The sequence below is a fragment of the Eucyclogobius newberryi genome, unplaced genomic scaffold, assembly GCF_026437365.1.
Source record: "Eucyclogobius newberryi isolate DKJ021-1_F unplaced genomic scaffold, fEucNew1.0.hap1 SCAF_4, whole genome shotgun sequence".
Lineage (NCBI taxonomy): Eukaryota > Metazoa > Chordata > Actinopteri > Gobiiformes > Gobiidae > Eucyclogobius > Eucyclogobius newberryi.
The window spans coordinates 27,592,738-27,607,684 of record NW_027316056.1 but is presented as its reverse complement, the minus strand read 5'-3'; the positions used below and the strand labels follow the sequence as shown (position 1 = coordinate 27,607,684).

The following is a 14,947-nucleotide window of genomic DNA, read 5'->3' as shown; positions in this document are numbered from 1 at the left end:
GACTGGCAGGCACTTTCTCTCCCTCTTTCCCTCTCTTACACTCATTTTTATTTATTTTTTATTGTTTTTACAGTATAGCAGAAAACACATACTTTGAAGACATACAACGTAACACCACCACCACCACAACAACAACAACAACAACAAATACTCGTAGCTTATAGAAATATTGATACCATATGGAGAAAATTGTTTTGAAGAAATACTTAAAATACAGGTTGTGTCGGAACCACAGATATTTCTTTCATCAACAGTAAATTTCCCAAACTTCTGAGACACAAATGTTGAAATATCTCTTTATTTGTCTTATCACAATTGTGAACATCACACTTAGAATACAATAAACAAATAATAAAAAATTGAAAAACTTGACAGAAAGATGAAATGATAATGTTTGTTCATCTACACAACATCCACAGAAAACCCCTCTGATCCACCACTTCCTTACAAACTGTCCACACAAGAAACATTTGAATTTAAAGGGCTCCAATACCTCCTCGTGTTCTTTGTTGCCCAATTCTAGTCCACTTTTACTGAAGAGGGCTAATTCATTAATAAATTCACTTCACCTCATCCTCCCATTCGAGCAGGGAAAGTACATTCTGTGCTTGAAAGGTTTTTTTTTGCAAGTTAAAGCCATTCTACAATTTGTTACTACTTTTAATTCTAGGGGCTTCTAGAAATAAGAAAATATACAAGAAATACTATTCTAAATTGCACTTGCGCTGAAAAATTGTTACCTCTGCAGCGTCCATCGTGTAAATGCCATTGTTTTCAGCCACTCACACTTCAAATGGGCCGCAGCAGTTATGTTATGTTATGTCTCATATTATGTCCTTTATTTGGAGTATTTCCGCTTGATGTGACTTTGGTGTTAACAATATATAATTAACTGTACTAACCCCTATTAGTATATATATGTATATATTCATGTATTCTTATATTTTTCAATTACATATTTATTGCATGTACATATATACACTAAAAACTTGTGTTGTGCGTGTTGCTATGGCGACTTCTTGCCTTAGGGACCTCCTGGTTAAGAAGGGGACTCTGGATTAAGGTCTGCAGCCACATGCCTCTTCCAAGCTGCATCGTGATGAGAGGACAATCGTTTTTGACCTTATTTGAGGTCGAGAGAGGACGCACACTGAACAGATTGTATTCCAATAACGGTCAGTGTCAGACAGCTCAGTTCTAATCAGTGCAGTCAGACAGAGCTGTAGGCCTTAGGCGCTCAGCTCGTTCATGGAGGTCTGCTAATAACATGCTCACAAACTAGTCATTTGCCTTTGTACATCAACAACCTTTTAATTTACAGTATATTGGTACCATAAAGCCAGCTGTAATTACAGGGGCATCATAACTGAAATAGTAACATGTATTAGATAAGGACACTCAAATAAACAACACTAATAATTGTATCAATTTTGCAGTATGTTGTTTAAATTGGTCCAAAGCTTTGCATTCTGGGAGAACTGTGGGAACTTAGATGACCTTTGGCCTCTGAGGCAGACACAGATTATAATATGCCGTTTGATCCCAAAAGTCCGGTCCTTTCCAGCCGCACCAGCCCTGAAACCAGCAGCACATGATCGTCACTTTCTGGAAATATATGTATATAAGACATTTTCTTGGTAGTTTTTTTTTTTTTTACCTTTTCTGTAATCAGTGACAACTCTTCGGCTCCAGTATAATGGGGGTCTAGAATGAGGAACCTGATGTCCCCGGTTGTTTCACTCCACGCCACGCCGAGAATAGTGTGAGCCAAAACCCCCCCTCCTGCAAAATCCAGTCTTATCACTGCTACCATTTACTTTACTCAGTATTTAATTCTAACCACGTAATAATAATAACAATAATACAATAGTTTAAAGAAAAGTTGTACGGGAATGAAATATGAGGATTGAATTTAAGGAATAAAGGTGTTACAGAGGGAGAAGAATTACCAATCATTACTGGAGTTCCTTCTGTCGTGAAGTGGTTGGCCAGTTCTCTCCCTTTTGTTGCCAACTCAGAACCTTGACTGAAGAGCAGGGGGAAAAAGTAAGCAAAAACCTGAACTACACGTTTTCGCTCGTTATTATCCTACAGCTACTGTATTTTTTCTTCTTCTTTTAACCAACCTGACAAACATGATCTTAGACGTCACTCCAAACAGTTGGTTCAGCACAGCCTGAACCTCAAACGATCCGATCCACTGGCGGGATCCCACAAAAGACGCCTGTTTGTCCCCAACGTCTACCAGAGCCTGCGCGATCGAACGCCATCATTACAGTACCAGAACGTTTGCATTTTTAGCGGCTTCACAGGATTACCATACCTGCTGGATTTCTTTATGAGAGGGCACGGATCGGTCGACATATCCTTGTTGCAGAAACCAGGAGCAGATCGTTTGCAGTGAGCGATAAGCACAGCCCCAGCCGTTGTCATCAATGCGGTCCTGCATGTAGTGATGGTAACTGTAAAGGCCCTGGACCAAGTAAACCTGTAAAACACACAACAACAACAAAGCAGCTCATTCTACCTACACACTGTATTATCACTGGAGACACATATTAATACCCATAAACAATATGATTGGAGTCTCTACCTTGCCATTGTCAAGAGTAGGATGAGTGAGGGACAGATGAGGATTTCGGAGATATCCATCTCTGTAGAGCTCATTTGGAAAGTGGTAAGCGTTTGCTCTTCTAAAATAGGGTTTGTCCTCTGGTAGTTCATACTTTTGATGCAAAGTCTAAGGAAAGCAGTGGAGATAGTTGCAGTGTAAACTTTATTTTGCTGATGAACATGTTTAGACTTTTGGGGTCCGACCTGTCGAGCTGTTTGCAGTTGGCTGTCGGGAGCTCCTGAAGGATACACAACTGTGACCAGTCCATGAGGCTGTGGGAGGAGGAAGTGGAGCGGTTCAGGGATCTGGACAGAAGTCCCCTTTAAGTACAGCAGAGTCACTTTCTTCATTTCATCCAGCTGGTTGGATAGCTCTTCCACCAGCCGGAGACAAGCTCTGACAAGTCATCATAAAGTAAATGTAATCTTGTATCTGATTATCAAGTCAATTATATTAAATAAAGTAACACTCACTCTTGTATTGTTTCACCAAGGTTCACACAGACCACACAGTCCATCGGTAGAGTTGTGGACACAAAGTGTGAAGGCCGAACTGTCCTAGCAAAGACAGGCAGGTGAGGAGCGTGGGGGGCTCCAGGTCTTGTGGTCTCCATCATCAATCCAAGGTTTATCACGGTCTGTTCAAATTAAATACATGGGACTTATTATCATGAATGTACAGTATGTATTAAACATAAACGCTTCAAAGTTTTAAAATGATTTTCATTGACACTAAAATGTATTTACTTACACCACCGGGACACTTTTTGCTCTTCTTTTTTGAAGCTTTTTTGCCAACAGTTTCCTGTTCACTGATCCTATGATAAAAACATTGATTTGAAAACATATATGTGTTGGTAGCCTATATAAACAGACCAAGTTCAAGGTAAAGCTTACTGTGTCCACTGTGACAACTCTACACATGGAGTATTTGGAGTGATGTCTTCTTGTGGTATGTAGACATCTTTGTTTGGCCAAATTACAACCGAGCCGTCACAGAGTGTGAACACACAGGAATCTGATCTGATGTCGGAGCAAAGGGCTTCAAAGGCTTTTGAGATCACTTTCTGGATGTTAAGCACTGCATGAAACAAACAAATTGTTATTATAAACAGTTAATAGGCCTAATAATATAAAAAAATAATAACAAGTAATCATAAATAATAAACCATAAATACATTAGTGATCAAACTACATTACATACATTTCTATTTATATAAACTACATAACTTGAAAGCAACAACAACGACAACGACAACGAGCACAGCAACACCCTTTCATGGCCATCATTTATTAGTAGTAGCATTATAGCATGATGGAGTGATACTCTGTGGGGGGGCAGGGCTCTATACAACTATGGGAGATTTACTGTTTTTGAAAGAAACATCCAAAATAGAAATCCACGTTGAAACTCGTCATTATTTGTTAGAGATTGGCTCCACAAACTTGCTATATTAATCTCAAGGCTTAAAGTCCTTTTAACTGGCAACCATCACGCAATATCACACAATAATAGCACGACTTTCTGAGGCTATTTCCATCCATAAACTCGTCCACATATCCACGGTCGGGTTGTTGAGTCTGAACAAGGACTCCCAGACCACCCTCTCCACGCACACTTCTCCCAGCTCTTCCCAGGCCATTTTTCCTGGGACCTCCTTCCACCTGGACTGGCCCTGAGCACGAGTCCAGGGAAGCGTCCAGGAGAATCCCGAGCCACCTCCACTGGGGTGAGTATTTTTCTAGTAGCATACTTATTACTCCTACTTGAGTGATATTTAGTTTTAAGTTTAAATTTGCTTTGTGCACAGAGCCCAAAATCTTACATGAATAAAAGTTTAGGTTACTCTTCCATGTCTTTCCACTTTGAGTAGGTCTAATATTGACACCAAAAGATTAAACAAAATTATTCTTGCAACTTGTTATATGTTGTTTCTTTTGTCCAAGCTCATAACTTATACTTTCTCCAATACTTACTTGAGTAGTCATTTGGACTATTTTGTACTTTTACTTGAATTATATCATTTTAAAGTGACGTTACTCTATCTTAAGCACAAATGTTGTCTCCTCTGTTCATTTTACTTATTGACCTATTGTGTTATGATGAAATCTCCACGATACATACGGTCTGTTTGATCAAAGAGGCATTTGAACTGCAGAGAGCCTTTGACACGCAGGATGAAGCTCGAGTCTGAGGAGTTTATTTCCACCACCTGAAATCATAATAACATAGTAAAGGTACCGCTCATGCTAAAGCACAGGGTTTGTCGTTAGACTTGGCAAAGCACAAGAAAATGGAGGCTACAACACTGTTATACACACACATGAAACGCACCATTGTGGAATCCTCAGGAGCAGATGAAGAGTCCAAAAGATGTGACACGAGAAGCCCGAGGTCTGAGCCGAGCACATGAGGCTGACATGTTGTTCAACGTGTCTCTCTGCGCACGCTCTGATTGGCCCAGAGTGATCCCGCCCACAGATGGTGCGTTCTCTGCCCCCCGGAATTTAGTCTTTCAGTCATTTATTTATTTTACGGTGCTAAAAATAAAATCATGATTAAATCGATGTAATTAATAACTAACGTACAACAACTGTTATAATAATAATAATTAATAATATTAATGGTAATTTTAATAACACTTTATTCTTCAGTTAATTTCTCTCGTTCAGACAAATTCTGCTGCACCTCGATCCAAAGATGCCACACGCGGCCCCTACTATTAATGTACAGAAGAATATACTCCTCTTAGATGTGCATATACACCATGCATATATAAGGACTGTATGCTTTATATTGATTGGAAGTTTCAAATGTAAAGTCAAAATATAAAATTAATTTCAAATACAATTTTGATCCCTTCTGTGGACCCCGAGGGGAGCCCGCACCCCACTTTGGGAACTATTGCTCTAATTTATAGTACTTATGGGTCGAATGGAGGACGACTGACATCTTGGTCTAGTATAACAAGCCTGTGGGCCACTAGGACTAGGTCTTTGATGGACTGAACCATGTTATATTCAATCATTTCAGCCTCAGTGCCCCATCATTATGAAACTATAGCCTACATGCTAAAGCCTACATCTCTGCACTGTTTAGGCCAGTAAAGAATATAGCCTATATCCAATATAATAAAACCATGTAAAGCTAACACTTGTGTAGTATATTTGTGGGGAAAGACACACTGTGTTGAAATGATTCACTGTGGCTGCAAAGACAGCTTCTTGAAGCAACATTTTTTAGCTTGAATGAAGTCATATTGCCTTCAGAGGAATGTGCACGTGTATGAAGCAGCACATCCTCACGTCAGATTATAAGCAGCATGTGTATGAGCAGCAACAAGCAGGAATCCCTGACTGACGCAATAGAAAAAGAATTAGCCAAATGTCTAAAGCCTGGATAAAATGAGAAGTGTAACTTAAATTAAGTTAAGAAATCAATGTGAATATTTTATGTATTAGTTTATTTATATATTTATTTAATTCAACCTCTTTTCATCAAACCTTCTTATTAATTAGTACACATTTCTGTCATGATCTGCTCACTGTATTTTATGGGATACTTTTATTAAGGTATGAAAATGAATAATTTAAAAATGCTTTTGTTGAGTGATAAATTATTATCTAGTTCAAGCACTAATCCATCTCTCCTGTATTTTGTAATTATGCTGGAATAGATAAACAGCTCCAATGTATTTTTAATTGTTCCAAAGATCAAATCATCCCCTCTTTCTGATGATTCAAACATGGAAGAACTAATCAGAATAGGTTAAACCATGGCAAAGGTTTGATTTTGCCAATACAACTGCTTCTCTTTCCCTTGAGTGAGGGCAGGGTGTTGTGGCACCAGCTGTCACCTCTGTGCATGCAGACGAGTGCTAAGACCTGAGGATTTACCCAGAAACATCATTGCCCTGTGCATTTAGATTGGCAAATCAAAATCAAAGGGTAGAAAGCTATTTTCCATGCACATGCAATATTGTAGGCTATGCATAGTTAGTGTGTCTTTTTTATGATGAACAATTAGATATTTTTACAAAAAGCTACTGGGTCTTTTACGCATGACCTATTAAAGCTTTATTGACAGTGGGCCTAATGGTTATAATATTTGTTTTACAGTGCTTTAATGTTCAAAAACCCAAATTCATTGTTAGGTAGTAGTTGATGCTGTAGTAGTTTACTACTGCTGCAATACTGCAATAGTCTTTAGGAGCACCCTGAAGGTGCTTCAAGAGGGAGAAGTACCAAAAGTAATGCGAGGAGTAACACCATCACAACAAATAAAACAAAGGCACAACTGTACAAATACATGAAAAAATTTAACCAGTGAAAGCAACATTATTTTTTTCATCTTTTGAAGTGAATGGGAACTGAAGAAGTACTAACAAAATACTGCAATACTACAAAATGTACAAGAGATACGAGTACAAGAAGAACTTACAGATGACACAACGCAATGCAAAAAGCACAAGGATATAAAACTATATCCTAAAACTATGCAAAACTATGCAAATTGTACAGTTAGAAAAAAAGTGTAATTACACGAGGTACACATACCAAAAGTAATGCCAAGAGTCACACCATAATACAAAATATAAAAAAAAAAGGCAGACCAGTGAAAATTGGTGCAAAAATGCGACCTCTGAAACAAAGTTGTTATAATAAAGCTAAAGAAGTACAAGAACAAATAGTGATGGTGCCACTCAATAATAACAGTAATAGATGTATTAATATTATCATTATTTATTTTTTAAATGGATTTTCGTAAGTGTAAGTAAAAAGTTACACACAGGCCACGTTAGAAGCAGTTTTTCCTCTAGGAGAGCTAGATAAAAGTACATTGCATGTGCCTGGAAATAATTTCTTGCTGCTGATAGGTTGAGCGAGACCGCGTTGGATTGGCCTACTGCTCTTTTCCCTCCAGTTTCTCATTGGCCTTTTGTAATGAAAGTCCTCTACCATCATTTGTCGTGTCGTTTTCAATGAATATTGTATGTGCTCTCGGGCTGGAGGTGCTGTTCATTTGAATGAGCGGCTCCAGAGGAGCGAGCGCCCTGGACCAAGCCGCAGATGATGGAATTTGTGGTGCAAGCGGCAGCTGCAGGTACAGCACTGTCTCTCTACGGAATTAGTTAAAGCAAGCGATTACGACTCGAGACTACAAGATGTTTTGCACGAAGCTCAAAGAGCTGCACATATCTGGAGATTGTCCTTTCTCCAGCGGCGCTAAAAATACCGAGCAGAGAGACTTGGAGGAGCGCTCCTCGGATGCCGCGGACGTGCAGCCTGTCTCTAAAGACGTGCACGGGACTAAAGGTGAAGATGTGAGACATCAGAGGAGCACCAGAGCCAAAGTTAACCTTCACACACTTGGGGATAGTATCCGCAAATTAGCGTGCCCTGAGGTGAGTCTAAAATAAGAGCCGCGTTATTCACTTACGCAACTCTGGTATTTCACCTGGATTTGTGTGCACTGTGACTGGTGTCGTGTCGTCTGCAAAAACACATTTTATTATATGAGCAATCCAGGATTTGCAAACCAGAGCTTACCATGCTGGTGTTATTTAATGACGCTTCTGCGTCTGGCCAGACGACGACCTCTAACTTGGTGATGACTTTATCTCTCAGTTTCAAAGGCTGCACGCTGCGCTCCTCAGACTGACGCGGCCGTCAAACCAGAGCAGCACGGATGCTGCTGAGAGGTAACGTGTTTTAAATCCACAACCGCGACACATCCTGTTTTTACACTGACTGTTTAGCTTCACCTCATTCCCCTGCCTGCATAGACATCCTAGTACTATAGTACTATTCATGTACAGCAGCCTGCTGTATCTGCTAATCACTGTCATTTCTCCTGAGAGACACTCACACATTTGTATAAACTGTCTCTCTAGTTCAAGCTGCACCTCTGGATCATGCATCGAGGAGGTGGAACATTTAATGGAGATGATGGACAATTATTCAACCCAAACAGGTAAAGAATAAACCCTTTAAAAAAATAAAAAATGGAACTATTTGTATTCAATGTAGAACTAACAGTTGTTGGCATTTCAAACAGCAATACCCCCAGAAGCCATACAAGTAGCTCTTGGCCAGCACCTTTTTGACATGTGTTATGAAGAGGATTGCCACATTCTGCGCGTGGTGGGGGGAGCTCTGCATGACTTCCTCAACAGCTTCAACGTCTTGCTGAAGCACAGTAATCCGGACCGAGGCGACAACTGTGCCAACGAGCCCTCCGTGCTGTGCTTGGACAAGGACCCCGGCTTGCTCACGGTCTACTTCTTCAACCCCCGCCCCACCACCAAGCTCTTCTTTCCTGGAGTCATCAAAGCAGCAGCTCGCGTCCTCTACCAAACCACTGTGGACGTGCTCCTAGATGCCCCAGGCGCCAAAGACAGCATCCTTCAAGCTAGCCCTCAACCCAGTCTTCTCTACACTGTAGTAGTCAAGGATGCTAAAAGTCTGAGCCCGAGTCCACTGCGCGCTACCTCGGCCGGGACGCTCCCTACCTCTCTGTTTTCAACCATCTTCCCCTTCCACCTCATCCTCGACCAGAACTTGGTGCTGATGCAAATTGGGCACGCTCTCCGGAAAAGACTGACCCGGAAGGATGGACTTATAAAGAGATCCGCCACCTTCCAAGAACACTTCCTCATTGTCTCCCCTCAAATTAAATGCACCTTCCAAGGCATCCTCACCATGCTGAACACGCAGTTTATCATTCGGATCAAGCATTCTAGTGCAGACAGTACAGGGAAGGTATGTGGCCTTCACACGTTTGAAACCTCAAGTAACCATGTCTAGATGTGGTCTATCCATGATACTAAAAATAACTGAATAAAGAAAATAGCCTCTGCACTAAAACAGGACAAAAGCAGGAACAGATCATGAATAAACCCAGACAAAGCCATTTAATTTTGGAAAGACTCAAAAGGAGATAAATCGATGAAATAAGTTTATGTATATCCTTGGGGGAAATTTAAGCACACTGAGTAGTTTTTATGCTGAAGGTAACAAGGGTCAGGGGCAACGCACTGGATATGAGACAGGAATAAAATAAAAAATGCCTGAAAACAACAGGGCAGACAGCGCAGGGCCAGAGGTGAAGCTTGTGCAGGAGAGGGTGTTTTACAGTCTGAACTTTTGCTAAAGCTTCGTTCTATACCAGGAATTAACTCAAATACGCAACATCGATTGAGAAAGAAACCTATTTTAGGACTATTGCGCTTACCTAAATTAGACTAATCAGCTACAAAAATGAGAGATCCTAGTCATGGTTATTAAAACCACCTATTTCCGAGGAGTTATTAGAAGCACGATCATGAGTTCTTTCCCGGAGGTAGATATCCACATTCTACCCCCAGTGGAGATCACAACCAAATGTCACACCACTTTATCCATCAAAGGCACACGGCCATGCCCATGCTGTTTATAGAAGAGTGTGCTGCAATTGGTGGCACTCATGAGGAGCCCAGAGGATCTACGCGTAAACATGACAGCGTTGTAATGACTAATGAGATTTAGTATATAACACTATCTGCTGGCTTTACCTTTAAAGGTTATCGACGTGGTGAGAGACTGGTGTGTGCATTCTTTTTTGTGTTTAGGAATAGATATAAATATGGGCAGCTTTATAGGCATTTAATGAGTTAGCTGGCCAGTGGCACAAGCGATGTCAACAGATATGGAAACTGTGCATCAGTCTAAGTCTGTAGCTGTATTTTAACTTAGGAATGACAGTTTTCTGACCTCCAGCTGCCAATGTTTACATAAACTGTAACATGGTATATTGTTTGGATTCTCAGAGTTTAAGACAGCGTTTTAGCAGATGCCATCACAGCGTTCCACAGTCCTGTTGTCATTGACTGAAATACGGGCATGGAAATGACTGTTACTTGCTAGTTTGGAGGTTTTGTGGTATAAGATAAGATAAGATAATCCTTTATTGTCCACACATGGGGAAATTTAATTGTTGCAACACAGGTAGATACAGAGGTAGATACAGAAGAAAAGAACAGATCACTTATGGGAAGTTTGAAAAACACTCTCAATAGAAGATCTCTTATAAACAAAAACTCCTATAGACAAAAACCTCCCATTTCCCAACAAGGAATTGAGGGGAAAAATAATAAAGATTTAATAAATAAATAAATAAATAAATAAATAAATACCATTGCATGTATAGTTGCACGAATAGAGCAGAATGATTTAGTCACTAAGAATAATTATCAAGTTAAACTTAAAACATACAAATATATACATAACATTTCTTATACAGGAAAATACAGGAAAACTGCTGCTACCTCCATCTGACTTCATCACATGCTAGCCAGAGAACAATCAATGTCTGTGAATTAACTTTCATGAGCAATGATGTAAACAATAAACTAATAACTGAATACAACTCTAAAACGCTAAAAGCCAATATCATATTTTCTGTGATTCATATTTGTGATTATTGCGTTCTCAGCTAATGGACCTCAAGGGCCAGATGATCTATGTATCCGAGTCCAACGTCATTCTCTTCCTGGGCTCTCCGTGCGTGGACAAGCTGGAGGACCTGACGGGCCGCGGGCTGTACCTCTCCGACATCCCCATCCACAACGCTCTCCGCGACGTGGTGTTGGTGGGGGAACAGGCCAAGGCGCAGGACGGCCTGAAGAAGCGACTGGGGAAGGCCAAGGCGGCTTTGGAGTACGCTCACCAGGCTTTAGAGGAGGAGAAGAAGAAGACAGAGGACCTCTTGTTCTCCATCTTCCCTCGCACCGTGGCGCAGCAGCTGTGGCAGGGCCAGACTGTCCAGGCCAAAAAGTTTGACCGCGTCACCATGCTCTTTTCCGACATTGTGGGTTTCACGGCCGTCTGCTCCATCTGCACCCCAATGCAAGTGATCACCATGTTAAACGAGCTGTACACCAGGTTTGACTACCACTGTGGAGAGCTGGACGTGTACAAGGTATGTGAACAGAAGCCTGACCATTTAGTGAGGATGTAACTCGATTGGTAATAAGTATAAGTATGTGCAGTGGTAAAACACGAACTACACCACCATATTTTACATTTCACAGCAGCTACCGTGACGGAATGACAGTAATACGAGTCGAGCCGGGCAATTAATCGAGGGATTGAGAGATAGAGATTCAGTCATGTCTAATTTTCAGTGATATGATTGGGGCTTTTGAATCTCCTCTGTCATTAAAAGCATGTGGTTTGGAGCAGTGTCCAGACATAACAGAATTACATTTGAGTAGCAGTGATGAAAAGTGTGTGTTTTTTTTTGTTTTGTTCAGGAGATTAGAACTGAAAGCCAATGTAAGAGTGGTTTTGAAAATGCACGATGATGAAATGAAGGCACCGTTCCACACTGCACTTCTTATATATTCACCTTCCTGATTGTGTGTAACAGGAGGATTAGCTTCTCTGCAGGTGTGTTTACACAGAAGTTCAAAAAGAGTCCGTAAAATTCCTGTTGCAAAGCGTGAATGTTGTGTTTTTAGGTCGACCTATTTCGTAGAAGTGGCAGAGTTCTCCGCCGGGTCTTGTTTGAGCTTTCTCTCAAAATGGGCACGTGTAAATTGATGAACCTTAAACTGCTCTGTGGTTGACGGGGTTTGGGTGATGGGGCAGCGGGCAGCGGGCGTCCGTCCCTGCGTGCGTCTGTGTTGGACATGTGACCAACTGGCCACTGTCCAGGGTGCACCCGCTCGAGGCTCTTATTGGCTCGGAAAAGCTTCACCCACACGCAAGCTTTCCCTGGAAATAAGCAGAAGAGAATCAGCGAATCAAACGTTATAAATATTGTGTGGATCATGCACTTTCTTTGTTGTTTTTCATTTAGTAATATTATTATTATCTAACAAACGGCATCTTTATCAACTCGTCATTCGGCACAACAGTAGCAAGACACATTTTATCTGTTTTCCAAATACCGTCACCAAAATGATACATGCATTGTATTTCAAGTACCACGCTCAGATGAAGAATAGCTGGTGGTACTAGCTGTCGTGGTGTGTCAGCTGAAGATGGCTGTTCCACAGGGAAGTCGAATAATGTAATCAAAGTGTCACTGAACCATAACAAAGACTGCCGCCTGTTTGACAAATATCTCGTAAAACTAGGAAGTCAGGGGTTCCTTCAGGACCCTGTTTCTCCTCCACATGTATGGCTCTAAAAATAGGGATCACTTAGTCCATACCAAGCGCTGGAGTGTACTCTTGTCTGAGTTTACTGGGAAGAACACAAAAGAAACACTTGCCACGTCTTTTGAATTTTGCCTGATGCACAGCGCACACTCGGTACAGTGTGTGCCCCTCTCTCGGGCGATAATAAAATGTAAAATTCAACCGGCAGATGTCTGATTTTTCAATTGTCTTCACATTAAAAAGCGTAACCCTCAAGACGACACGGCGAACTTTTAATCAGAGTACTTCTAGTCTTTGATCGGTTTCTTTATGCAGGTGGAGACCATTGGCGATGCCTACTGTGTCGCCGGTGGCTTACATAAGGAGAGCAAAACGCATGCCGTGCAGATCGCTCTCATGGCCCTGAAGATGATGGAGCTGTCGGACGAGGTCAGGACCCCAACTGGGGAGGCCATACAGGTACTACAGCCTATATGATAATCAAACGTACGAGTGACTATCCTTTTGTATTCAGTCCTTTTGAGGTGAGACCAAGCGCATCCTTCTGCTTCTTTGTTTGCTGTGTCTTGCTGTGTGTTTTTTCCTAGATGACCTTCCCAAAACAATCATCTTCATTACTTTTTCAGATGCGAATAGGCCTTCATAGTGGTTCCATCCTGGCTGGAGTTGTTGGCGTTATGATGCCACGTTACTGCCTTTTCGGAAACAACGTCACGCTGGCGAACAAGTTTGAATCTGGTAGTCAACCGAGGAAAATCAACATAAGCCCGACGACGCACAAGTACGTTTTCAGAACCTACTCAGTGTGAATCAGATGTTTTTTTAGTGTTTTTTATGTGTTGAATGTCTAATTAAAAAAACCTACATACCGTATTTTCTGCACTATAAGGAGCACTGTCAATGAGTGGTCTATTTTCAATACGAAACAAAACGTGTACCACACAAAAAGTAAGCACAACTATAATTAATCTATATATAAGGCGCACTGTTATTTTTTTTTAGAGAAAGTTAAAGGCTTTTAAGTGCTTATAGTGCGGAAAATACGGGACATTTTTGTGGTCAATGTATCGCGATTTTTTATTTGTGAAAGGCTCCCTCCATCCGAGCCACAGCAAAATGTAATCAAATATTTATTTATGAGTATACATACTCATTCACCCATTTTGAAATGAGTTATGTGCCAAACTTTGTAGACATATCCTGGCTTGGAACCTGTTTTTTTTAACCTGTCAGAAATTAGAAGTCCAATATAAGTCAATATAAATGTAACAATATTGGCCTCTAGGTTTGCATTTAGTTCTTAGATTAATGCTGTTGACACCCAGCGACTGCGGGACAGGAAACTTCTGCCTTTCAGAGAGGCCCTGCGCTTCCTCTTATGTCTCGTCATTTGCTACTTTGTTTTCAGATTCATGTTTTATTTGTGTGCTCTTTGTCCCAGTTTGCTGAAGGATCGCGCCGAGTTTGTCTTCGTTCCCAGGACCAGACAAGAGCTTCCGGCCAACTTCCCACAAGACATCCCTGGTGTTTGTTACTTTTTGGAGGCCTCTTCGTCCAATCTGGCCCTCACATAGAGTTCAAGTGAATGCCGTTTTTCCCAGGACCAAACCAAGCCAATCATCGTGTTTTGTGCAAGCAGTGCAAACTTTGTGGTTAGGTTTGTCTAGATCTTGGTGATATTGTGTTATAGGCCAGTCTGTGGAAATGCATAACATAGAGTCATTTTCCTGTCAGGTGTTGTGTTCCAAACATATAATATACATCTGTACAATGGTAGTAGCGACGAGTATTTCTGCTGTTTTTCCATTGGGTTATCTCGACATTAAATCTTAGACTGTTTGGCGCATTAACTTTGACATTTACAAGTGGGAAAGGTTGATGTTGTCAAGTTTAAGCAATGAGGTTTCTATTGTGTATGTTTTTTTTAAGATGACTTGTTGATACAAAGCTCCATGAAGTTGATGTGATGAAGAACTGTTATTCAGTATTTGGATGTTTCTATATATGTCTATTTTCATGAATATTATTTTCTGTAAATATCTAATCCTGCACCTTGACCTGACGATATATAGCACATTGACAAAGCACATATTTAGCTCAGATTTGAAGTGGAGATTTGTATCTCCCACAGACGATGGGATGTATTTTAGGTGCCTTATAGAGTTCTAAAGCAAACTAAAGTTTTGAAA

The 14,947-nt window shown here is 40.8% G+C and overlaps 2 protein-coding genes across 2 annotated transcripts in view; one reads left to right on the top strand and one right to left on the bottom strand.

The window, feature by feature from the left end:
• Positions 1-1,285: 1,285 nt before the first annotated feature.
• On the bottom strand, positions 1,286-5,028 carry ufsp2 (ufm1-specific peptidase 2). Its single transcript, XM_072463531.1, has 12 exons — positions 4,949-5,028; positions 4,739-4,826; positions 3,511-3,694; positions 3,365-3,431; positions 3,088-3,251; positions 2,818-3,010; positions 2,594-2,740; positions 2,324-2,488; positions 2,127-2,251; positions 1,950-2,026; positions 1,658-1,782; positions 1,286-1,575 (listed from the first exon to the last, which is right to left on the bottom strand). Exons 1-12 carry the CDS (start codon positions 4,949-4,951, stop codon positions 1,489-1,491), a joined length of 1,425 nt encoding a protein of 474 aa, XP_072319632.1. The 5' UTR covers positions 4,952-5,028; the 3' UTR covers positions 1,286-1,488.
• Positions 5,029-7,580: 2,552 nt separating this feature from the next.
• gucy1a1 (guanylate cyclase 1 soluble subunit alpha 1) overlaps positions 7,581-14,947 on the top strand; it is a 7,656-nt gene continuing 289 nt past the window's right edge. The window contains exons 1-8 of the mRNA XM_072462306.1: positions 7,581-8,018; positions 8,242-8,315; positions 8,508-8,587; positions 8,672-9,375; positions 11,087-11,572; positions 13,074-13,217; positions 13,385-13,539; positions 14,200-14,947. The exon at positions 14,200-14,947 is cut by the window's right edge and continues 289 nt beyond it. Of these exons, the coding sequence (XP_072318407.1) occupies positions 7,779-8,018; positions 8,242-8,315; positions 8,508-8,587; positions 8,672-9,375; positions 11,087-11,572; positions 13,074-13,217; positions 13,385-13,539; positions 14,200-14,332 (2,016 nt within the window). The 5' untranslated portion in view covers positions 7,581-7,778 and the 3' untranslated portion in view covers positions 14,333-14,947. The remainder of the gene's footprint in view (positions 8,019-8,241; positions 8,316-8,507; positions 8,588-8,671; positions 9,376-11,086; positions 11,573-13,073; positions 13,218-13,384; positions 13,540-14,199) is intronic.

Bases quoted from the DNA above. Each gene is read 5' to 3' on its own strand.
- ufsp2 (XM_072463531.1), bottom strand. The intron at 2,489-2,593 runs GTAGAGACTCCA...TGTGTTTTACAG, and splicing joins CTACTCTTGACAATGGCAAG to GTTTACTTGGTCCAGGGCCT. The intron at 1,783-1,949 runs GTAATTCTTCTC...TGGATTTTGCAG, and splicing joins AGGAACTCCAGTAATGATTG to GAGGGGGGGTTTTGGCTCAC.